Raw genomic sequence first — 26,369 nt, 5'->3', positions numbered from 1 at the left:
ATACACAGGATTCTCACCTGGTTGAGGATAACTTTGATGACCAGAAGCAGTTTGGGGAGGCCTTGGACACTGCCAATGGAAAGCCTCAGACCAAAACGAACCGCAGCTGCCAAAGCAGAAAAAAGCAGCTCCAGCCCAGGTTCCCCATCCCTCTGTTCTAGCCATGGTTTCAGACACCATTTAAGACATTTCAGAAGAGATCCAGAAGCTAATGTGGTTAAGTAGAGTATCCCAAAGCGCATGGGAGCAACAGAAAAAAGCTTTTATCCCTCTACCAGGGAGCAGTAACAAAGGCTTATTTCAGCCCATAACTTTTCTCAACAGCACTAAAAGAACACTCCATCAGACTTCTCACCAACATAGACAAGACATGGGGGAAGTGCCAGGCTATTTCATTCCATCAGTCTTCCATTAGGTAGATAATCCTGGAATGATTACCTCTTCCATCTAGTGACAGACGTGGAGGAATAAAGACTCAATTTTGTTCCAAGGCATGAAGGATTTAAATTGAAATGAGATTACAAGGTAATAAATTCCAAGGAGCAAGGAGGTGACTAACTACAAGAGTGTATCTAGCAGACATGCATTCTTAATTTCTTTCAAGACCACCCCAGTGTAAGAACTTTGCACTCTCGTTACACTCTCTGGTCATTCACTGCTTTGACACCATATGAAATCCACACTTAAAAAGCAACATGTAAAATGCAGGTTGCACGATCTACTGATATCAGAATGATCACAAACACTCATCTTGGATGTAGCACTCAGGGGAGAGCTGTTACATAATCAACTAAGTGCCCAGAGAGACAGAGGTACCTTAGAAGTCAACACCTTCTACCTGCCCACCATTCCACAGAACATAACAGGGGTTGCAGAAGGATTTTAAAGAAACTTTTTTTAGAGACACCATGAAGCTGCTGCATACATCCAAAAGCATGGGGACATAAAATTTCTAGAAACAAAACCATTTTAGGAACACTGGCTGCACATCAGTAAATCTGAACCCCTTCCTTTCTTATCTCTAAATTCCACCTCCTGAAGACTAAGTGAATTTTTTTTGTGTGTGTAAAACAAAGAATTATATTAAAATTTTTAAAAGGTGCTAAACATTTTGACAGAAACTCATGGCTACCACACCTTATTCATTTTATTTTAAAGAATATAAATGTTCAAACTTCCAGATACTCTTGCAGGTAAAAGGACAAAAATAATTGCTTTATTCCTCTTACTCCTTCAAATCTAAATCATTACATAAAGCACGATTTTTGGCCTCAGAAATCAATTAGTTTAGTGCAATTGACTTCATGTTGTGCCCAAAAAAATATCCACCAAATTACCAAATGGTGTATTTCTCAAAGATACACAAGTATTCACATGTTCCACAACCACATATTTCATATTTTACTGGGTGACAGCACTTTGAGAGAAGCTTAGCGTTGCTCCATTGACACCACACTTTGTAACATCAAGTTCTTAAAACCCAAAGAAATAACAAAGCCTTTCCAATTTTCTGAAACACCAAGGCTAACATGTTCCCAGGTTACACTGGAACAATTTATTCTCATGCAAGATGTTCATGCCACTGAAGCCACCCATAAAAATATATAAAAGATGTGACTTTTCAGATTGTCAGTCAGTAAACAGAAGACCACAGAAGACCAGATTAATGGATATCTGGGTGGATTCTATAAGGGTAGAATTTCATAACTCGTGAAGTCCTAAGAGCCCAAACCCATCTAATCATGTTTTTGCAGTCTGAACTTCTGTACATGCACATTCAAACAATTATTCATAATTCAAGTCTTCTCTGTACTTAATTCAGCTCACAACAAGCTCAATTACAAACATTACTATTCTAGAGTGAACAATGCTACTCTGGAGGGTGCAGGAGAAGACTGCCAAGGGTAAATCTCCTGCAGACTAAGGTGCCTCTGGTTTTTCTTCATACAATCACACAACTGATCCAAATTACAAACAGAACATATATCAAGGCTTAAACTTGCTTATTGCCTTGTAATATACTGCATTTCTGACTTCAACCTGGACACCACCAGGCAAAAAATAATTATGGTTTTGTCTGCTGGATTCTACCTAAGCTCTAAAGATAAAGTATTACAAAACCATAAAAAGAAAAACATGAATGGCAGTGTACATCACTGGAAAAGGACAACATGTTTTATGAAGGAAAATAAGCATTTTTGTCACTCAGCACCTGTAACTGTTCAGAAGACATGCCACTTACTGATTTCAGTACTCCAGTGAAAATATAAACATAAAAATTCAAGCCTTTTTATACTGACTATAGTAGTTCTTGATGCAATGCACAGACACCTTTGCAACTGTATACAGAAATAGTAGAACAGTCTCTGTACTGAAAATCTAAGGATCTAAAACAAGAACAGAAAAGGGCAAGAGGGACTTTCCCAAAGATGGTGTAAGAGGAAAACAATGGCTTTGTCAACTTCAACTAGATCTCAAAATCTTATTTACAGAAACTAAAGTGTTACAATGAACTAAGTTGCTCCATATTCCCTTCTGCAGAAATTACCTAAACTTGATAATGAAAATTCACTGCTCCTTTCAAAGATACTGCTCAAGGCAAACTTACACTGCCACACAAGTAAATCCATTAGGGATGCAAGTAAAATCACTCTTACTAACTTCAGCTGCTTTCTGTTACTGATCCCCTTCTGATAACACTTTTTAAAATTTTCTATGAATCAAGTACAAAGCAACCCAATCTCTTCCTTTTGAGGAAAACCTTACTGGTTTTCTCATTGCTTTAAGTTTTGAAAAGCACACCAGGGAACTGTCTAGAGGACCTAATCCCTCCCAACATCACACAACAGTGCCAAAGGAGAAAAGGAAGTATTTCCCTCTATATGGCTCTTGAGTCAGAGCAAACGTTTATTAGAGAAGAAATGAAAACATTACAAGGATTAAACAAAGGGATTTGCTGAAGTAACGAATCAAATAACTTTATATTAATGAGGCATGTAATTTCTAACAAAAGTGTTTTTGTTCTTTGGCTGCCAGAACATGAGACTCACCCAAATATTCGACCTATGTATATGTAAAAGTCAGTCACAACAGGTGGAACCCTTCACAATCTCATTCAACACGTGGGAGTTATTGCTCAAGACAACAAAACAATATTTTGGATAAAACCACATCTGCTTTTCTTAATATTGTGGTTCAACTAAAAATACGAGAATTTTTTGAGATGTATCACATTTTACTCACAACACACCTGCTCTATTATTATCACTATATTATGGACAAATATAAACACAGCTAAACTCATGCCCATCAGAAACACTTTCAAGCATCCCCAAAAGTAAGATTTTTTTTAAACAATTAGCTTATCTAAAAGAAAAACCTTTTTTAATCCCCCCTCCCCAAAAACAGTGGGACAGTGTATTTTAGATTTTAGACAAACCTTGCCAACAGGAACATTCTTAACATCTTCCACAAACACAACTTCCCTCAGAGACCACTGTTCCTCATTCACTTTCTCCTCTTCTTTTGGGGCAGGAGTAGATCGTCGTCGCTCTGAGACAAAAAAGTTATTACCACAAAGAAAGACTTGACATCCTTAATCAAAGCATCAAAATGCAACGTTCAGTAAACACCAAACCTTTCCCCCCAAAAGATTATCAGCAGCCAAATGTAGAAATTCACAAGAGTTAATTTAACAAGTTAACGAGATTAAGTTAACAAGAATACAACTTTAGGAGTCAGAGCTACCTAACAAGTGTATCATGTCACTTTCATGTTTTTCTATGGATTTGGAACTAATGAAGTCAACATAATAAGCAAAGCAATTTTTAAAGATAGTAATTAGACTACAATTTTTTTTTTTCATTTTAAATAATAAAGTTACTAGACTACAAAAAATTAAAATACAAGGAACAAGCCCTGTATTGGCAGGGCTCACATATTCGTGCTGAGAGTAAAATGGCTGACACTGTGAGACCATTCAGTCACCCCTGATAAAATGCTTTATACCAACGTTACAAAGTCTGCTTGCCTACCACATATGGATTTACTTGGTAAACTTCTAGCAGAATAGCAAATGAGGCAGAAAATAGCAATTTGGGCTAATGGCAATTTCAATACAGTTGGCTTTGCTGCAGACTTTATCTGAGCAGCAAGTGTAGTACACTCAGAATCAAATCTAAATACATAACATGGCTAAATTAACACTGACAAGAACCTTTAATCTTCCGAGTATATAGTGTAATTAATACTACCAACATATTTAAAGTAAGAAGCAGAGAACATCTAAGCTAATTGCACAGTTAACTTCAAACACTAGTTCAAAAGCCCAGGAAAAGTTGTAGTCAGTGGAAAATTACAGTTGAATGAACTGCAAAAGAAATCAATAGCAAAAGGCTTCTAGTAAAATTAGTGAGTACTGCAGATCTGAGCACGTGAGATTGTCGGTCACTGCATGAGGCCATTTGAATCTTTAGGTCAATGCTTCTTAAAACTGCAGTTTGTGAACATTAGAAGGAAAAGCTGCAGGGAGAAGATTTCCTCAAATGATGGCATTGTAATTACATTGGATAAATTTATGTGTTTAAATTGAGAGAAAAAAATGCTTAAGGAATCCAGTTATATGAATTTGGATGTCACCCTTCCGGTTTTTAGGCACAACTTGTACTACGAAACTTCCTTGACTGCTTTTGTAGAATGTCCCATTTTAGACATTTTCTGTAAAGAGATAACAAACTACTGCTTTCAGCGCTGACTTTCAACTACAAGGCAAGCTGCTCACCAGGAGCTTAATCTTTAAAGAAGTTTTCCAAAACAAGTTCAATTTCTGGGCTGCAAAGAAACTCATTATCACGTAGCAATTAAAAATAAATTTATCTTCATAATTTCCTCTTGATCACCTCCTGAAAGATACTTTTGATGCGGAGACCTGTTACGCTTGTGCAGATACACCTTACATCTAGGAGTCACAACTTAAACATTTATTTAACGCTGACAATTCACAGATTATTCAAAGTCTATTACAAAGGCCTTTATCTATACTGCAGTACAGACTGAAAGACCAAAGGATTCTGAAATTAATACAGAATCACCGTAGGAAACACCTATACAATTATTAAAGTTTACTCTGAGGTACACATTACTTACTATATGGCATGGATGCACTGCTTGCTATTGAAGATGCATCACTACAAGTGGAAGCTGGGGATGGTGGAGGACCCATCTCAGTTTTCACTGGTTCCTGTTTGCTTTCGGGTCTAGAATAAAAGTTAGTACTTAGAATGAAGCAAATAAAAAGTGGAATCTTTTCTGTGACAATGGGCAAAGTGCCAGTGTATCCCAGCTCTTCTTCTTTAATAATACCTTACAGAAGTAACTCCACACTTGTGAACAACCACCCTAACTGACAAGGCTATAAATCTTGAGGCTGGGGATGGCGCAACGCTGCTTAACCAGGGAGCAGCTTTTGAACATTAACTGAGCATAGATACGCTATTACAGAAAATAAACAGGATGAGCTTCATTTGAGGAAAGAATTATTAGCTTTATACAATAACCTGAAACTCCAGAACTGCTAAACATTTTCAAGCTTTACTTGAAATTGTTTAAATCTGTTTTAAGAAACATTTAAATGGCAACTGTCAACCCCAAAAAAATTTTTCAAACTATGGAGGGGCTGAAACAGATCTTTTTAATTTCACAAAGAAATGGGAAACACAGCTGGCTCCATTTTCTGCTACTAAAATATAAAATCTTGGAAACTTTCTGAAACACTGTAGGCATGCCTTTATTTAATTCTCCTCCTGTATTTCACACGTACACAGTACTTTCACCAAGTGAGACACCTCTCCTGCAGTGGGCATTTCTGTACGTCTAGCCAAGCTGACAAGAAATCTAGTACACTAAAAAGATGGCAAAATTTTCAAAATTATAAGAATCTGACCTTCCTTTTCCATTATTACTCCTCAGTTCAAGAGAGTATCAAATAAACAATCTGTGTGTATGCACATGTGTTCTGCACACTTACTTTGCCTCAGTAGTTTTGCTGGCCTTCTCCATGTTTTTCAAGCTCTCAGGGGACCGAAGCTGAAATCGACAGCTGTCATTCATGTTCCAAACAGATTCCATTAACACACCAACTTTAGGAATTCCAGCACTGATTGAAAAAGCAACTGCTCCAGCATGATAAAGGGGATTATTTCTTAAACACACCTATAGACAGAAATATTTATTTCTATGAGAAAAATGAATTCTTCTGAGGGAAATCATATGTACGTTATTTTCTTGGTGGCATACATACTCGTCAAACTAGAAAACTCAGGTAATCAGGTGAAGAGAAAAGTCAGCATTATGTACAGAAAAAGAAGCTGTTGTGCAATTCATAGCGGAAGGCAACAGCCTCAGCAGTGAAACTGTTTAATGCACAATATTTAGATACTCAAAAGGAACAATTAATTCAATAACAGAGACTCACAGTGTCAATTAGAATGGTTTTGGAATCAAAAGAAATGTAATCCTTGGGAAAGAGTCGCTTTGTCTCATATCAGTTCTAGTACTAATCAAAAAAAAATTCTCTGTACCAGTTATTAGCCATTTTGGCAAAGGCTTCAAACCAAAAGTCAATCACACTGCAAATAAATCAAACCCAGACATTAATACTGTAGGTATTTAAATATCTAATTATTTACAAAGCTATTTGTACTATTGGGAATTGTACTTCTATACTTACTTTCTCGTAAAATACAGAATCAGCAGGTAAGTTAAAACAGAAGTACTTTGCATGAGTACAGCTTGTTCTTCTGTGCAGTTCATACTTGTAGAACAGTAACAATACTAACAGGACACATCCATTTACAGTCATATAATTCAAGCATACTGTTTTAATTTCACATTATTGCTATCTCTTTTGTGCTAATTAATTTTGTTGTGGTTTTTTTTAAGAGCATCATACAGCATAGTAAAAGTGTGACTGATGACAGATGTACTTGCCTGGGTTCCAACAGTTATGTTTGGCATAGAGGAGATACCAGCACTAGACTTCGGCTTTTTATTTTTTGCTCTAGCCTTTTCCAGCATTTTCTTCCTTTGGCTGAAAGGAACTACACCCCTGTGGAAAAATGCATGTTATTTTAAAAAGGCTGTGAAAGAAAAGCTTTGTTCAGAACTTTTGAACAGTTTATTCCTTCTGCTTAATGTAATCATGAGCAAACATTCAAGTGCATGTGCCACCTTCTCCAGAATCTCAAAGCACTGCAGAAATGTCATCTTTTTCCATATGTACCCCCACTTTCCAAATTCATCCCGACTACCCCAATTTATAAAGAGGAGGAGGAAGCAGCAGAGCACACAACTTCTTTCACTGCCAAATGGCTTTCCCTCCAGTCTGAAGTACAGCAAAACCTCTGTCTCAAGGGGTAAACTCCAGTCACAGCTTTCAAGATGCAGACTGCCTCTCTGAACTTGAGGATATCTTACTCCCAACTAGTGATAATTTCAGAATTTGCAATTTTTGGGGAACATGAGTTTTGTTTAAATTCTAAAAGCCTCACTTTCTCTCTGGGTACACGGCTGAAGGAGTCTGGGACTCTTATGACAGACTTCCACTGCAAGAGGTGGTAAAAACACACTTCTTTTGTAATTGGAGGCACTCGGTAGAGTTGAAAATCATGCCTGCATACACAGTTAAGCATGCTTATTATCTTGACGTAAAACATATTCATTTTTTAGTCAATGGCTTATACAGTGAAAAACTTTGATTCAAGACGCTCCTTCATGTTAAGTAAAATGTAAAAAACATCAGTCCTGTGAAACACTGGAAACTGAAATCCTGTCTCCTGTACTACAGATCACTGTAACTAAGGTTATCAATAGTAACAGAAGCTTCTGTCTGCATCAGGCTGGTAACATAAAATCACCACCATAAATTGCTTCCAAAGACTACATGTAAATGCTAGTAAGTATTTTTGTATTTTGTACCAAGTATTCCAGTAAATATGGAAGGTTCTAATAGCCACATATCTGCAATGCTACGGCTTAGCAGCTCCCATATAAAGAGTAATTAAAGTGTGCCATGTCAGCTATGATATAATGAAAGAGCTAAGAACCAGAAGTTTGTAAGTCTAGCTACAAGTCTACTTAAATATTTACCAGAGTTAATAGAATTTAATGAGAAAGATGTTTCATACAATTAATTTTCAATGCTCTCATTTCTAGCTTATCATCAAGTACTTAACTCATCCATGCCTCAAAGCCACTTGAACTTTCGGCATGATACATAATGACTCCTGACACACTGAAAAATAATGCATGCTGACAATGCATTAGTACTACTGAATGAATTCACTTAAATTAGGAACTCATTTCAGAGCCCTTCTGGAAGTATTATTTTTGAGGGTTTGTTTTTTGCTTTGTTTTGTTTGGGTTTTTTCAGCATAAGCTTCTTAATCATGAAGCTGTTAGTTAAAACAATTTACCTAACATTTAATACTTTATGTTTTAAAGGGCTTATATTTTAATGACAAACTCCAGAGGGAACATTCAATGTTATTTCCCCCTTCTTTAAGATTTAGACCACAAACTAACAGATCAAATCATCTAACAGAGCCAGACAGAGGAACATCGACCTCATATGTGGGTAAATTTGTCCCATACTTATAATCTGAAAAACACCCAAAAGGCATAGAGAAGATTATTCTCTGATACATCTGAGTGCTAAACCATTTATACACATCTCCTAAAAGAATGACCTTATTCTGTTGAAGATGTTATAATTGGATCCAAAAGCTTTATGGATTAAAAAAAAACAAAAAAAAGATATATATATATATATATTTTATAAAGGGAACCTAAGATCAAGTTCAGATTTACCAAATTCAGAACAATGGTGGTTCAGTAGTTTTGCAATGCTTCTCAGAGCCAGAGACATGAAGACATCCAGAGCATCCACTGTTGTACACAACCACAGTATTTACTTACCACCAATACAAGTTGTTCTCTAGTTGAGCACATGTGTAAAGAGCACAACAGTGTAAGGAAACAATCCGCTCTCCCTGAAGCTCTGAGTATGTCTGGGCAGTGTGCTCTAATTTAGAGGCTACGGAGCTCAAAGTTTCATCTACCCATGTAGCAACCTAAGGGAGAAGGAAAGAAAGGAACAGAGAAGGTAGAGGGAAAAAAAAGTTGCACATCAGTTGCATCTTTAATGTAGTATATACTGGTTTTGAAAGGAGGGAAAAAATGCATCACAAAACAAAGAAACAAGAATACCCTTTGGAAATTTATCCCATACCCATCTTTTCTTTCCCCAAAAGAGAGCTTTTCAGAATTGTTTTCCTCTCTATTTCCAGTCCTCAACCTTAAAAAAAAGGTTGGGGGGGGGAAAAAAAAAAAAAAAAAAAAAAAAAAAAAAAAAAGGAGAAAACTGTCATAAAGTACACAGATGTGTTGGTGTCTTTACCAAATCAGTTTCAAGTTCCCTCTAACTGGGGTGAAAGCTTTAGTGTCCTTAATTTTTCTACTAAATCTCTACAGAACATTAACAAGCATCTCTGTTTTCAAACCAGAGTCAGTTTCTACTGTAACAGCCAAAACTCAAGTGTTTCAGATAATCTGGTAAACCAGGTATCTTTTCACTGTTTCAGCTCTAAGTCTGATAGATATATTTTTAAAAAAACTTTTCGCATTTCTACAAAACACCAGATGGGGAGGAAAAGAAAGGAATGAGCAAATGAATTAAGTACTTTCTAGTGATGAAGCTGAAGAAACAACTTCTCTATAATATACGCATGCAATTGAAAAAACCCAGCTTTGTCAAATTCAGCAACCAGCAAACATTTCATACCTTGTTATTTTCTGTGGCAACAGTTGCTCTAATACTATTTGCAGAAAGGAGCACAATCTTTTCATTGGTTAACCCCAAGAACATGGCTCGTGGATGATGTAGCGAAGGATTCTTTAGAAACAAAAACGTATTTTAGACATTCAAAGCATATAAATAATTCAGAAGTGGAATATTGAAAGCTATACAGTACCTGTGCATTTCTGTAAGGCTCTGATTCACTCCACTTCCATTGATAGAGTTCTCCTTTACTGCTGACAGCCACAAGCTCAGAATATAGAGCTCCGATAGAAATAAACTTTGTTCCATCCTACAAACACAGAAACACAAAGTCTAAGGCAATGATATTATAAATGCATCTATAAAAACATATAAATGCAAAAAAATCAACTTGGAATTGGGATTTTTTTCAGACCACCCATGAATGTTGAACCTGAAAACAAAGATATATCCAGACTGTCTCACAAACAGCATGCCCCCACATACAAAACGTCGTTGTTTCTGATAAAGTGAGGGAAGAAAGAAAGATATTATTTTCCTGAACTTTGGCAATACCATATACATGGCAATTAATTTGGACAGTTTATTAAGAGCTCACATGGTGCTTTAAAAACACAACACTGATCATAAAATTAGAGCTGAGAAGATCTCTCCACCTGGAACATTGAAAAAAAAAGTTTCTGTTTGAAATTCTGGCTGTTTGAAGTTAACAAAAAAGCAATGTAATTCCACTGTTCCATTGCTAAGTATAGTCAGGAAAGTATCTTCCAAGCTACCCAAGAAATCAATTATCAAATTCACTGTTTCATCAGTTAAACAATTCTTATCTTTCACTTCTGAAAGTAAGTAACTGCAAACAATGTCAAGTTTTTAAAAAATCAGTGTGCTATGTCTCAATATTGTATCATTATAACTCGACATGCTGGAAAAGTTTCTAATTATTGGTTATTCCTCTTGCCCTTTTCTCCTTTTTAACATATTATCAAAACTCATCTGGTATCTTTCTACTACTTACGTAGCATCACTTTGGGCATTTGCTTCATCCTGTACCTACAGGGACCTCAAAGGTCAAATTTCCTGCTTCTTAGATTGGGTCCTGTATTAATATTGCAGCAACTATGCAATGTTACAACCTCACTTTTACAAATTCTTGTTCCTCCTTGCATTGAAATGGATCTCAAACTACAGAGAATTTGAGTGATTTCACAAAACATTAAAATCTGTTTACTGGGAAACATTTGTAATGTTTCACTGCTCCTCAGCAAGTGCAGCTCTAGGACAAACATGCTCTTTCTGAAGTTCCTTACTCCTAGTAACAGATTTTTTTCCACTTACAGCTTCACAAAAAATGAAAAAAACTTCCCAACTTAAACTAGTATAAAATCAAATGCTGTCTTCTACAGCTACAGATCTGAAAGACAGGTACATGGTATCTAGTCTTCCCTGCAGTGGTTATCTCCCAGATCAGTATCTTTAACTGACTCTCAGATTACAATTCACCACACTGAAGTACTTCAACCATCTGAGGGGAAACTGAACTCAGCCATTAAAAAAGCCACACAATCCAGTAGATTTATCTGTCCTCTAAATTAGGAGACTTTTCACCATAGAAGTTTAAAAGTGGAAACATTTTTAGTTTCCTAAGTCAGGATTTACACTATTTTTTTACTGTATTCATGCCCAGAAGTGTGCATTCCAAAAGGTGTGAGTGTGTCCTTGAGTGACACGGGATTAATTCAGTACAGCTCTTACAAAATGCTCACCAGTATTTTTGGAAAAAGAAAAGCAGCAGGAGGAAAGGACAGAAGCAATCACAAGCAATTTTCTTTTATATCCTGATAAGAGTCTCTAGAATTAGTTAGATCATTGGAGAACTATTTTGTTCTGGAGGACTTCTGCCAGCACAGCACAGAAGTAACACAAATACTGATCCAAGTCATGATTATTAATACATGTCATGGCATAAACATTGCATATTCTGAGAAAGAATTCTCATCAGAACCTACTGCAGTCTAATGAGATGCATCTTTACTTCATCAGCATAGATGAATCTCCAAAAGTTAGCTGGCCTAATGCCTCCGAGTTAAGTATGGAAAGCAATTAATTTTTGCTCCAAGAAACTCTCATTTTGACTTTTCATCTAGCTAACATACCTTTTAAAAACAAACAGCTTTGTACCACAAGCTGAGTATTAGACTGATCTGCCAATCAAATTTTTTCTCTCCCTTCCATCAAATACTAGCAGCTGTGACCTAAGTGCTTCAGGATCAATGCTACATTCACCTCCAGAGGGTCATTCAACCAACTGCCCAAAGATACACAAACAACACAACAGCTCTGTTTCTGTACATCTGAGACCTGTGTTCAACTACAAATTCTGATTTCAGACCAGAGAAATTAACACTTGAAGATGATGTAGACTACTGATAAAATCTTAGTATTTCAATACCTAAACAGAATATACCTACTTGAAAAAACTGAAGGCTTGGTTTGCACCTAAATTACAGTGAAGCAGGGAAAAACCAGCCATAGTAAAGGCCATACTTGCCTTTACTGCACTACAGATACACATGGCTCTGATACACAGGGCACAAGGCTGATCCAGTGCAGGTGTAGATTGGTAGTACTACACTGTAACACTGGAAATAGCAGAAGAATGTACTCATTGATTTGGATTCCTGAGCAGTTGATGACATATGTTTGGTGGAGAAAACTCAGTACCTGAGCAACATGTCTAGACACTGCCAGTCTCAGATTGTTGGTAAAATTTATGCATTTGGGAGTACTATCAGCTTTCCAGAAGTTTCTCCCATGCCTCTCAAGTTGGTACTTCACATCCCACAAATAAAAGCTAACCACCCTCATCACAGCCTTCTACAGAGTTCTGTCCCAAATGCTAAAGGTCAAAATAATGAAAAATTAAGGGAAAATATTTGCAAATATGACTGGTTCTTTTGTAGTGGTTTCTTGTGTGCTTAAACTTGCCCCCTAGCTTACTGTCTTTTCCATTATCCTTTCAAGACCTCTTTCCTGTTTTCAAAAATGGAAGAAACATCTGAACTGACCTCTCTGCTAAACCATCCTCCTCAGAATTTTCACCTTGAAGAATTTCTGTTGGAAAATACTACTAACATACTGTATTTATAGCAGGAAAGACACAGAACCATTTCTTATGAATGTTCAGCTGAAGGAAATGATGGAAAGTTTAATTACTTTTGAATAAAAAAGGAAGGCCTTTCCAATAAGACACCTTCATTTAACTGGAAGCCCGGAAGCTGGGGTTTATATGAGTGATATGCAAACAGGTAAGTGGGAAGAAGTTCAGTATCTATAAACTGCACAGGTATGCAGTTAGATAAAAAAGCAAAACAAACAAAAAAAAACCCCCCACACCAGTAATAACGGCCAGAGTAATGTTACCAAAACGCATAAGGATGAGTCAATATTCCAAATCTAAACTACATTTATTCTTTGATGTTAAATTCCTGAAACATCTCTCTACCCAAGCTAGATTTTATCATTCTAAGCTAGGGGGAGAAAAGCTGCCAACTTTCATTGACAGAAAAGTTCAATGTTATTAGATGAGGAAAAACAAAACAACAACAACAAACCAAAACCAAACAAAGAACAAACACTTCAGACATAAATAATCTGGTAGAGAACAACTACTAGACAAACATTCTTTTTAGGTCTCGTAATTTCTCAGTTTGAATGCCCAAAATAAGACAATAGCATCTAAAGTCATGCTGCTGTTAGCAGGAATAAGTCTCTATATTCACCTCTGCTTTCAAGCTTTCTATCTAGATTTAGTCTGCAATGAACAGAGACAGAGAAAGAAAGTGTGACAGATAAAAAAGAGCAACCTCACAGATCCTGTGGACAGACAGAAACAGGAACACTAGACCAAGTCAACAAAATTTGGTCTACTGAACAAAGATGATCACTTCCATTCTTACAAAGTTTTTTGGTTTGATTGGTTGGTTTGGGTTTTATTTTATTTAGGTTTTCAAAATCTCATCTTCCCAGACATCTAGGTAATCCATAATGACAATGGCCACAGACCAACATACAGCTGATGTTTCTACTACTTTTATCTCCTGCAGTAATTACTTCTTGCCTTGAAAATGGAATTAAGGTTACAAAGAAAAACAGCTAATCAAAGCCAAATGATTTTGAAGGAGCAATCAAGTTACTGATCAACTCAAAACACAACTGCAAATAAATGCAAATTTTTACCACTGTAGTTTAAAAGCCCAATCCACTCAAACTGAAAGTATCTCTAGGAATAATAATGCATATCGAAAAATGTTTCCTTGATGAAGCATAGTTTAGATTGTTTCATGAGTTTCCTACTGCCAATTAAAGGCTTTGTGAGCACCCAAATAAACAAAAGAAAGAAAAAGAAAAACCCCAAGCCTTATGATCTACAGCAGAATCTTGAAAATAGAATCTTGAAATTAAAACGCTACTAGCAGTAGTGAAGCTATAAGGGTATCATTAATTGTGTAATTTAACTAAGTGCAAAATAAGGAATATGCTTTATTACATTATCTCACAAAATTAAGACGTGATAGTCAAAGAGGCAACTCCCAGTACTTATTCAGAAAAAAAAAATATAAGTAGATCTATTGCACAGCATGCAAATAATCGATTAAGAAAATTCCATACCTTATCTGGCCACCACTGTAAGTCTTCTCCTAAAGAAACAGGACTTTGAACAGGTGTAGTCTTCTTGTCCAGGTTTGGTTCCCCTTCCTTACTTGTTGAGCCTCTTTCATTATCAAATGAGGCTCCATCAAGCCACCTTCGTTCACGCAAACGTAAAACGGACTCACGTTCACGCAACAGCTCAGAGTCTCTCTCTAAGGGAAGAAGGAGAACTGGTATGCAATTGGGTCACACCAGTGGGATAAAAGTAAGCCACTCTCTAGTAAAGACCCTTCAGGATGCAACTAACAGCAGTTAATCTACTCACACAGATTAAAAATAGAGTCCTGACATGCAACATTCAATATATTAACTCTTTCTAGAATTATGTACTTTAGAATTACTAAGCATAAAATAAGTTAGAAATAAAGGCTTATAGTTCTGTACAGTATGAAAAAATGCTAGAGAGATTTCACTTACATCATAAGAGGCCAGATACATTGAACATATCTATTTGAAGTTTTCTAGTACAATATGCAGTTTTGTAGTTTTATCAACGTAGTTACAACAATAAAAAAATCTTTTGGCTATACAGTCTGTCAGACAGCTTTATGCAAACCATAAAAGAGTATTTATTAGAGAGTTTTACAGCAGCTTTCCCATTAAAACAGTAATTCAAAAAGGTTAAAGAAAGCAAGCATTAAAAAAAGCTCTCATACATGTTTGATAATCCAACCCCTTTCATTTAAAGCAATATTCTTTAGGACTGGAAAATAAATTAAAGTGTATCTGTTTTGAGTAGATTAAATGAAAACTTTTCAAGAGTCAGACAAGTTTCTAAAAGGATCCTCATGGGAAAATGCTCCTTACCAAAATGTTTCTCCTCCAATGGGACTATAAACTGTCTAAAGCCAGTACTCTGCAGCTCGCTCATGCAGAAAATTTTTTTTAATCAGGTAATCAAACTAACTTTCTATGCATGGAAAATAAGGACTATAAAATTCGTGATAACATCTTATATAGAATAACCTTAGAAAAGGAAAAAAAAAGGAGGAATTTAGAAGGAGTTATGTCAGATGCTGAATATTCGCACATGCACATAAATGCATTTAACCTAGGAAGTACCTCATTTATGCTCACAAAAATCAACTGAAATTGCATATACAAGATGACTGCACTATTGTATCATAGTTTCAATGGATTATGCCAAGTCTTGGGTCTTTTGCTGTATTAGACAAATGGGAAAGTTTTTACAATAGCTGAACACAACAGCCTGTCCTACAGATGTATTTCATATAAGTGCTGTACTTATTTTCTAGCAAACATCACACTGACCTCTGACTGATAATTTTGTAACAGAAAGTTACATGTTCAGCAATTAATATATTAAAATATGTTCATGAAAGGCAACAAAACTGTACTAAATAAACAATCACACCAGAGGTTGGATTAACAGTTTGGAAATACTCTAGGTATTTGTGGCAATAGCCTCAAAAGGATAAGAAATTGCTGCATGGTCTGTTATAAATCTTTCAAGTGTATAATGCTTAAAAGAAAAAATGCCCTAACACTGCTCAAGGAGCTTTTCTTATCGCCTGCCAAATAGTTCTCCTTGTCCAACTATAAAAATGCTTCAAAAAACTAAAATTTAGATTTCTTCTCCCTCCTTATAATCTAAAGTTTCTCATTCCATAAAGGTAACTTCTGTCATGGAACAACTAAGGAAAGGTGAAGAACAGTGTACAAAGAGCAACCCAAAAGAAAGAAAAAAGAAAAAAAAAAAGGTATTAAGAATGCTGCGTGTCATTGATTATTACTAATTTTTGAGCCAAATTATATATTTGTAATGCAATCTATGTATTAGTAGGTATACACGCTACAGTTTATTTTAAACTTAACATGCAATAATTTTATAACACCTCGCAACACCAGTTATCAACAATTATATTTAAAATATATTACTACCAATGTTCTTGCAGAACTTACCTGCTAATAGTCAGACTTCATTAAAAATTTTGATGAGCAACAATCTACTTGTCTACTCTATATCTGACAACATATCACAGTCTACTTTCACATTAAATCAGCATCTAAACCACCAGTGTGTACTATCACTAGCTTTTCCACAGCAAACTACTTATTACAAAGAAAAAAGGTGCAAAATTACCTCTGGATGAGCCTAGCCTGGAAAGTGATGAGCGCCGAAAGGATGGATAACCAAAGTAACTAATATCTTCTGAAAACATAGCATCAGCATCAATAATGACACTTGGGTGAGCAGAATGTATGTCAGCATCCAGAAGAGACATAAGATCCTCTATAAGAGGAGACAAGGGTCTTAAGTGAATAATCAGCTACTTAAAACATCAGCTAGAGAGACCATCAACTAAACAAATATAAAAAAAAAAAAAAAAAAATTCCTATCTATTAACTGAATTTCTGCTCTTCAGATTCACCAGTGCAAACTCATGTGCCTCCTATGCAACCACATTTACAATCAAGCTTGGTGAACTAGCGAACAAAACCAGCTTCCCTGCAAGAACTGCTCTGTCACTTACCTAAGTACATTTCCCAAACAAGACTTCCCCAAAACATATAGTTCTGTATCCCAGGAATTCAAACTTTTGACTGTCACTTGAAAGAACAAAGCACTAAAATAAGATAGAGACAAATACACACATGTGCCCACACACTCATGCACGTGATGCAGAACTCCCAAGATGACCTAGAATGAAGGGAGGACAGAGCTGATGGAGAAAGGCACAGCCACATCTTTGATGCCAATGACTGCACATTTCTCCATGGAATGTTTCTTTCAGAGAATGACAAACTCATTTAATTCATAAGCTAGCAACTTGCAGCTCTCAACACAAAGCTTTAAATGGTAGCTACATGAAGAACAAGAACAGTTATCTGGAAAAAGCACAGTGTTTTAATACCATGCAGTTTAAAAAAAAAAGACCAAACTAAACCAAAAGGTTAAACTTAAATACTGTGACTGCTCCAGCTTCTATGTTAGAAAACTTGAGTTTTCCTGAAGTAATGATCATCATTAAAATGCAAACAGTCTCCTTCCTTTAACTACAATACAGCCTCTATCCACACACAAAAGAGGCTACTGGAAATTCATGTGACTGATTGAAGGCCACCAATATGGACTGTGAAGACAGCTGAACCTGACACCATCTTGCTACAAAAGGGCAGTCCTACTTTCCTCCTTTACCCCTGTGGCAGGCACCTCCTTGGGACAAGAGGGGATTTCTAAATCTACAGCTGGCTTGAAACAGGAATTTACTGGGTAGAGAAGTACGGTGGGAAGGAATATTCAGACTGAATTAATGGAGTAATCAGAGCCCAAAGGGTGGAGCTTCACCATATGCTGCAAAGCTGACCAGTCCCTACTGCATGCTGCCAAAGGAAACAGTCCTGTCCCTCCCAAACTTTCAAGTAAATCTGACTTAAAAAAAAAAAAAAAAAAATCAAGCTCCCCAAATTAAGTTTCACTAGCCCATACAAGCCCAAAAATCTCACCCCTGTGCAAGGGAATGGCAGGATAGTGCCTTCTGGCAGCAGAACAACCTCATCTGCTTAAAGCACCCATGAAGTTCATATGAGGCTATACAGAGACTCCCTTCAGGAAACTTGGAAGGAGAACGCAGAATTTCTGCATATCCAGTTCTCAGCCTCTATCTCATAGGCATAAAATGAAACTGTGGCTAGAAAGCAAGCATTCTTAACAGCAGAATCTGATTATTAGGGGTCTTCTTCTCAGTGTCTGGAATGAAATGGAGGGAGGAACACAAAGTAGAAGATATCCAAAAACTGAAAAGGAGCCAGAAGTCTGCTCCTAGAGCTGGTATTAATTCATTTAAGACTTTCACATCCCTGTACATCAGAATATTCATCCTTGTATTTCTAAATTCTTATCTACAGGAAGATACCACCGACTGTCCACAGAAAAACAGTACTGTAAACCAGTGAGCACAGTGGATTCAAGGCAAGACCTACCTAAATGTTTTTTGCATTAATTAAGTGATCCACTCAATCGCAGGCTGTGCTTCTAAAAGGACACCATTTGGGACTCCATAGTTCATATGGTACACTTTAGGAAGTCATCCATGACAGACTGCATGGAAATCTTTAGAAAGAAAATCCACTTTTGGCAAACAGGCTCTATCTGAAACAATTCAGATCACTCAGAGTACCCTTACCCTGCCTGCTACTGGCTTTTCACAATGATAAAGCTGCAGCACACCTCACCTTTAGTGTCAACTCCTAAGTAACAGACTTCCAGAGCTGGGAACACAGATGAAACTCTGTTTTATTTCCCAGTATTGACATACTGCTCCCTCCTCCCACAACCATCTTTTCCTAGGTAAGCTCCAACCCATTCATAGTCTAGCAACTAATTCTGGTATCTTTTGGTCAGCGTCCAGGAAAAAAGCTACAAAGAACTCTGATCTCTTTCTAGGAACCAAATTGTCCAGTACAGAAAAGAACTTTCCACTCTCATTGAAAACAGACAATACTGGATTTTTTTAAGGTAAGCTACGTGAGAAATCCTCTTGACAGAAAACACATGCTAACTTGTGACACACACACACACACCTTCCACCAGGTCAGGCATCTTGAGTTTAGCTGTGTTTCCAAAAAAAAAAAAAGTAAAAATTCAAGTTATCAGACATAAGAACCAAAACTATGTGGGTTTGGGCTAAATACGCATTAAGATGAGTAACGAAATGAAGCCTTTTCTTACCCTCTCATTTCAGCTTCAAATCAGATTTTAATTTTCTTCCAGTATTTCTGAAAGAGATCCCCCTTCTTCCATTTTCTATATCAGCAAAGAAAGGTGCTAAAACCAGTAGGGATAGGAGCCAAATCCACTCCCCTTCAAACATCACTGGAATTTTTTTAGCGCTGTGAAAACACAGATACTGCAAGGCTACATCCAGTTTAAGAATCCAGAGTTAAAAAAAAAAAAAAAAATCACCACCAAAAAAACCCCCACAAAAAACTATTCTCTATGTCTTTATTTTCCTGCTTTTCAGACAAATCCCATGGGATATCATTCATCTTTTGTGCTGTTAGACCAGAATCAGACTGCTCCCTTCACATCTAGGTACGATACTTCTGACAAACTTACTTTCATAAGAAAATTTACTACTAAATACTGTAGAAAATTGGAAGAAAAAGGATATCCAGTTCAGAGGAAAGAAAGAAACAAACAAAAAAATAGCCACACAAAAAAGAAATCAATAAAGCCCCCTAGTTTTCAGTAGGCACATAAGCAGCAATTCAAAAAGCATTATCACCAGATTCATTAACTGAAGGCATTGCTTAGATCAATTCTGATCTCAAGTAGAGCTCACTTAAAACCTTCTCCCTTAAGGGCAAAATCGTAAGTTCTCTCCCCTCTTCTGCTGCACATTTTTACAAAATATTCAAGTATTCAATGTGTTCAGTACCTCCTCCTCTTTCAAGTTTGGATTAAATGGGCAAAACTGTGACAGTGAAAGGAGAGAAACATTTGTTTTGGTTTCCTAGGAAACTAGACTAAAACACAACTCCAGAATTCATTCTTGATAAGATAATATTTATTCAAAATATCACCCAACTTGAAGTTCACAAAAACAGAGGAAAAAAAAAATCCAACCCAACAACAAAGTAAACCAAACCACAACAACAAAACCACAAAAACTCCCCAAGCCCATTATCTAATTGTTTTCCCCAAAGGCAAACCACTGAGCTGATCCTACACTAAGCTGCAGTTCCCACTTCCCCTCACTGGAAGCCAGCACAGTAAGTCCTGCTGCGGCACCAGCCCACCTCTCTTCTCTGCAAAGCAGCCTGGATGTTGTAAAACCCACGTTCCACAAGTCCCACTAGCGAGAACCCACTGTACCGTGCAGGAGGTACTGAGAAAATATGCACTCCTCTGAACTACACAAACAACAGAACATTTTAACATCTACAGCACCTCTATTCAGAATATTAACAGAATATTAAGCCCACAAGAACCCTCACAGAGGCTGTGGAGTCTTTCCTATGCTAAATGATCTCATTCTTTATATTTTTACCTTGATTATTCTCCTCATGTATTTGCTATGAAACAAATGAACCCACAGTCCTCTCTGCTAACTATCATAAAACGAAAGAAACAGGACTAGATTAGAGAAGCCAAAAATCAAAGTACACTGGGATCCAAAATTAAATATTTAAGAGATACTCATTGATAGCAATCTGTACAGAAAAGCAACGCTCTGCACTTCGCTCAAGAAATTTTGAAGAATTCAGGAAGGATTAAACATGTTTTTTGCTACCTCAAAAGAAGTCAGGTGTATAATGTTTACAATACTACCTGGAATCATCACAACTGATATGTTAAGAAATTATGATCCATTAAAGAAGAATTTATTAATTTCACAGTACTCAGAAAGTATCTCAGCATATTAATGATTTTATTATTTTTTAAAATCATATGTAAAGTGCTTTTAAAAAAGTTTTTCTATCTTGGAAAGCTTAGAGAAGTAACCCCTAAATTTAAGGATCCAAAACATCAGACTTGCAGTAGGCAGAAAGACAAAATTAACATATGCTTTTAATTAAAATGCAAGAGCCTCTAAAGTCCAGAGGCAAATTCTGTCTTGTCGTTTGCCTTTTTTCTGCTTCAAATGAAAATCAAAAAGCTTTAAAACATAATTTGATATAATCTTAAAAATTATTATTTATCTTTCAGAACAATAAAAAAGCCTGACAACTGAATGCATATAGCATTTACCAGTTATCCACAGTTTTCTCTGATGTTTTAGTTGCAAAGGGGCATTCAGACATGAGATGACAAGTGAAAGCAAGAAGACTGCAAAGTTTCTATAGCAAAATACTTTTAAAAAGAGCTATAGGCAACTTTCTCTGGCCATTTGGTTTTCCTGAAAACTAGCCGGCATAGTCATGTGACACAAGCAAAGCTGGTAATTTTTACTATTCAATATTTCAACAGTAGAGTCATGACAGCACTGCCTAGTGTTCAGCTAGACTTCTGATCAGTTTCAGATACTGAATTAATTCGTTTCTGTGCAACAAACTGATTTTCACCTGTAGAACTTAGGACAGAGAAGGTTTTCACACTCTACAAATCAGAAATTACATCTCTGAAGACTAGCATTAAGGCAGATCAAGTGCCATTTCAGTCATCATTTCCGTATCTTTTCCCATAAAAACTGGGAAAAAATTAACCCAATTTCTCTGTGGGGTAAAACAGGGGAAAAACATAATTTGAGGACATTGCAATCCCCTACAGGAAATTTACTCTGAACCGGGATTTAAAGATTAAGCCAAGGAGAATTTTTTTTTTCTGGACATCCAGTGAGGACAGTGAAACTCTGCATACTACTGTAACCCATCTCAAATAGATGAGACTCACAGACTGCAGTGGAGTCACCCTCAAATAAATGTTATCAGTCACAGGTTGTCAGGCAGTCCTTATTAATTAATCCTTAGGATCACAAGAGGTACTCAGAGAACAGATAATGCTATTAGAAGGCTGGTTAGTATGGTTAGAAGCATTCATTTACAGTAGAAGCTCCTAACTGTGATTCATCTTCTGAAGGTCAGTTCTGGAGGAATGCATTTGGCTATGCTTAAGACTAAGAAGTGCTTTGAACACTTGGAAACTTAGGAGAATTTACTTCCTCCAGTGCATCTGTCTAATGCTATTAAGCTGATCACTAAACATTAAGATTGAGATTAAAGATTTTTCATCCCTTTCACCAAAAGAATTTTGATTCTACAGCAAAATAAAGATGCTTGACAGATGCAACTAAAATTAGAAGAAGCAAAATGAAATGCAAAGCTTTTGTTGGAGAAATTAAAAAAAATACATTCTCTAATCACATGACTGACAAGATAAAGATGGACAAAGCCCATGAACCTTCCTGGTGAACCAGATGAGCAGAAAAAAAAAAAAAAAAACCAAACAAAAAGCCATTTACTAGAAAAATATCAAAACATCATTTTGACATACAGAAGAAAAGCTACTATGTAGTCAGAGTTCAAATGTGCTCCTTTTGTGCAGAGCAACTAACACAACACTGGATTTGGCTGCTTTCAAATCTGTTCACTCAGCAAGAAAAGGTTGCCTAAATTATTTAGCCAATGCAAAAGAAGATTTGAAGTCTTTTATAAAAAGCAATTTTATGGGACAGACTGTACTTCAAAAATAGCTGCACTTATATTACAGGATTTTGCCATTATAGCTAGAACAGCATTTATAAGGGGAACTTGAGATGAAGAATAAATTCTCAATCCAACTGTAACCACTGTAAACTGTTTTGCCCTCTCTTAAGGCTTTCTGATTTAAAAAAAAATGTAATTTTTGCTCTAAAAACTAGTATAAATATTAAGAATACACGTTATTAGTGAAAAACATGCAAGTCACTAGAAAGTTTTAGAATTAGCTTTTATGAGCAAGCCACACAGCAGTCTCAGCATCTCATTGAGCAGCGAAATAGACAAAAGTAATGCTAGCGTTATGAAGCCTGGGATCCTAAAAGAAAAGGTAACTTTCATGTTCCCCACAAACAGTATCAACAGTTATTCTTCAGTGGCTATCCTAATCAATCAAGACATCCCAGTCCATCTTTTGTTTTGTACATCTTTAGATTTTGCTCCTATAAGCAAGAATTGTCTTCACTGTGCGCCTTGCACAGCACAGAGCTTGCTGTCAGTACTTAAACGCAGAGAACTAAGAACATATTGGCATTTCTTTATCGAAAGTTGCAGGATACAAACCTCCAGGAAGATATGATTCACTTGCTGTGTCATCCCCATCATCTCCATCTTCATCATCACGACTCAACAAATTATTTACAGCAAGGTTTACATCAAGATTTGTTCGCTGGAGTTCTCGGATAATAATACTTCTGGACTTCCCTTGTAAAACAACTTGTGCCTGTAAGAGCAGAGTGAATTGGTTACCGGTCATTCTCAGCTCACCAAGCACTAGTCATAAGAAAATGCTTAATTCTATAAGAAGTCTAATAAGAATCAAGAGTCAGTAATAGTACATACAGACATAGGCTCATATCAAATTTTCACAGCATCCTGTACTTGATATCCAGCCTTCTCTCAGTTCCAGTTAGGGCCACTGAACTCCAACTTTGGCACTAAATTTCCTAGTGGAATCAAAGAATCTACTTCTTGGAATGTTTAATGGTGTGGTTAAATAATAAGCAGAATCTGGTTTTGAGAGAGTTCTTTATGTCTCTATAAAGTATTTAAACTTAGTATGTCAATCAACAGAGTTTGCAATCAATTGCTGTGCCAAAACTACACCTCAATCCCTGTCTTTTACACTGGTTTCTCTTTCCACTGCCCTTCAAACAAAACCACCCTAATGACTCTATTTTTCTCATCATTCTCTTTCTAAAGACGTATTATCAGCACTTTCTGCAATACTGAAGTTTTTATTAACAAAGTGCAAATGCAGATAAAACCTTCCAAACATCAGATGAAATGAATTTACAAAAAACCAGAAAACTCTGATTTATTCCACTAAGCCTAGGACTCAGAGCACTTTGTTTTTCCAGATTAGCCTCTACTGAATGTCAGAGGTGATGAGTTTGGAAAGATCACAAACAAAAGAACATAAGTAACGAGTACCAAGTATTTTCATAACAGAGTAAAAATAAGGCACCAAGTAAAATGGTCTGTTGTCAAGCAAAAAATAATTTAAAAAGGGAATTCTAACAGCACACTAAGGTAAATTTTTTGTCATAACATTCTATCCCACAAGTTTACAGATTTTTGAGACCTTCTAGAATCTACAGACCTGCAAAGGTCTTTCCCATTGCTCTGCTTTAAAGTTACCTCAAAAATATTTTAGACACCTTCTGTTTTAATGGTAAACAAAGTATGCTATTTAAAAAATATTAAAAAAAAAAAAAAAGGAGACAAAATATCACAGCAATGGAAGTAAAGCAGATTATCTCTGGCCTAGCAACTAACATCTGTATTTCAAATGCCAATCAGCAACTAGTTCTAAGCTAACAGTTAAAATGCATTAATTAAGCACATTTTAAACATATTCTTTTCTTCAAATAGGGAGGAAAATGTTTTAACAGACCTAACAGCTTCTTCAGATTTCAGTGCACTAAAAGGCAAAAGCAGAGCAATTTATACCCAACATTCATAAAAGTCCCATTTATAAAAAATTAAGCAGTGGTGTCCATGAAGAAAAATGATCAGTAATTTGAAGAGAGTAAATAAATTTCACGTCTTTCATTTACATCTGAAATGGATCATTCCTTATATCAAACATGAAAAAAAAAGTCAATCTGCCCTCCTTCGTTACATTACTTAAAGAAACTTAATATTTGATACTATTCTCAAATATTTGATTTTTCTCACTAAACCTCCCCTCTGCAACCAAACATGGCCTTCCTCATCTATATTAATGTCCCCCCTTGCCTTGGGGGACATTTGGGAAATGAAAATTCTAGAATCCAAAAATCTATCACTTCCACTACGTATTTAAGAATTAAACCCAAGTTGCCTAAGGAAAGTCAATCTCTTCAACCGCAGGCCATTACTCCTTGGAGAATAGCCACTACTACAACACATTCTGATACACATGCTCTGAGAAGCTCTCCAAGTTTTTGGCAACAAGCAGTTTCTAGTTCACATACCTGTGAAATTAGTTCCTCTGGAATGACTGATGCTGGAATCACTGGTTGTGGTTGACTCCCCAACAGTCCAGATCCTCTGTCACGTCCCGTGCGTATAACTCTGGTCTGCCTTCGAGAGTCTCGAGCTCCAGCAGATGATCTACCGGAAGATCCTCCTCCACTTCCACCAACCCCCGAACTCCAGCGACTTCTAGAAGATTTAGATTATTTATCTTTTTAATATAGCTGCATACTTTGGGGACTACTTCAAGGGTCTTTGGCTTTATTATTAATAACATAAACAGCCTCTGAAAAATACTGCAGCTTGACTTCACAGACAAACATTATAAAAGTAACTCTCAAAACTAGAAAGAACAAGACACCAGGAAACTGATAAAAGTTCTGAAGAAGAAATTAAACAAACAAACAAACAAATACAAAAACCAGGACAGGACTCCAACTGGAACTTGCACTCTTTCCTACTCATATAACTGTGTGGATGTATACATACATAAACACATAAAAGGATCAATTCCCAGATTTTCTAAAAGCAGTAGCAGCAGCATAACATTTAACACTTCTCTGTCAATTTCCTGCCACAAAAGCACACATGCACCAATTTCACTGTCAGTGGCTGTGACAGAAGACCACTATACTTAGGTGGATCACCTAAAGACTCTGATACTTGATTTACATTAAGAAATTGGTTAAGATTACACTGGAAAAGCCAAGTAATCTTCTCTATTGCAAAAGAAATCTTACACTAAATAGTTCTCTGATCCTCAGGCAGAGTTTTCAAGAGATACTCTACTTTTTACCTATTCCTGTTGCAGAAATCAACATCAACTGCACACATCGCAAAAACATGCCTGAACTGACTGAACAGCTTCTTCATTTCTATGAACCAGCATCAAAATACAGCAACAAAAAGACAGTGATTTGTGAAAATAGACATCTCACCATCATTACATCTATCCACTAATAATTCTCACCACCGAACTGTGTCAATTGAATCTGCTCTGAATTTAAGACAAGATAATGTGTTGCCATGAAGGACAAGAGACTTCAGTTTGTTCTTTGAGGTTAACTAAGCTTCATCTTGTAATACACCTTAAAGGATATTGCACATGGTATAACTGCTACTTAATAATCTCTATCACCAAAACCTTCCTGCTATCAACCACTTCAAGTCTCAAACTCCTTTCAAAAAAAGCATTTTAAATCAG

At 36.3% G+C, this 26,369-nt stretch overlaps 1 protein-coding gene across 3 annotated transcripts in view; it reads right to left on the bottom strand.

The window, feature by feature from the left end:
- The window catches only part of UBR5 (ubiquitin protein ligase E3 component n-recognin 5), an 85,576-nt gene that overhangs the window by 37,878 nt on the left and 21,329 nt on the right, over nt 1-26,369 (bottom strand). For 2 of the 3 annotated variants that reach the window (XM_040087422.1, XM_040087444.1), the window contains exons 6-16: nt 25,165-25,354; nt 23,270-23,429; nt 16,650-16,799; nt 14,504-14,715; nt 10,029-10,145; nt 9,839-9,949; nt 8,974-9,128; nt 6,988-7,105; nt 6,026-6,210; nt 5,146-5,255; nt 3,440-3,552 (exon numbers count right to left, since the gene is read on the bottom strand). In XM_040087422.1, coding sequence (XP_039943356.1) covers nt 3,440-3,552; nt 5,146-5,255; nt 6,026-6,210; nt 6,988-7,105; nt 8,974-9,128; nt 9,839-9,949; nt 10,029-10,145; nt 14,504-14,715; nt 16,650-16,799; nt 23,270-23,429; nt 25,165-25,354 — 1,621 coding nt within the window. The remainder of the gene's footprint in view (nt 1-3,439; nt 3,553-5,145; nt 5,256-6,025; nt 6,211-6,987; nt 7,106-8,973; nt 9,129-9,838; nt 9,950-10,028; nt 10,146-14,503; nt 14,716-16,649; nt 16,800-23,269; nt 23,430-25,164; nt 25,355-26,369) is intronic. The other variant, XM_040087457.2, reaches the window with a different exon arrangement.

The sequence above is a fragment of the Hirundo rustica genome, chromosome 1 (assembly GCF_015227805.2).
Source record: "Hirundo rustica isolate bHirRus1 chromosome 1, bHirRus1.pri.v3, whole genome shotgun sequence".
Taxonomy (NCBI): domain Eukaryota; kingdom Metazoa; phylum Chordata; class Aves; order Passeriformes; family Hirundinidae; genus Hirundo; species Hirundo rustica.
This window is presented reverse-complemented; position numbering and strand designations above follow the sequence as displayed.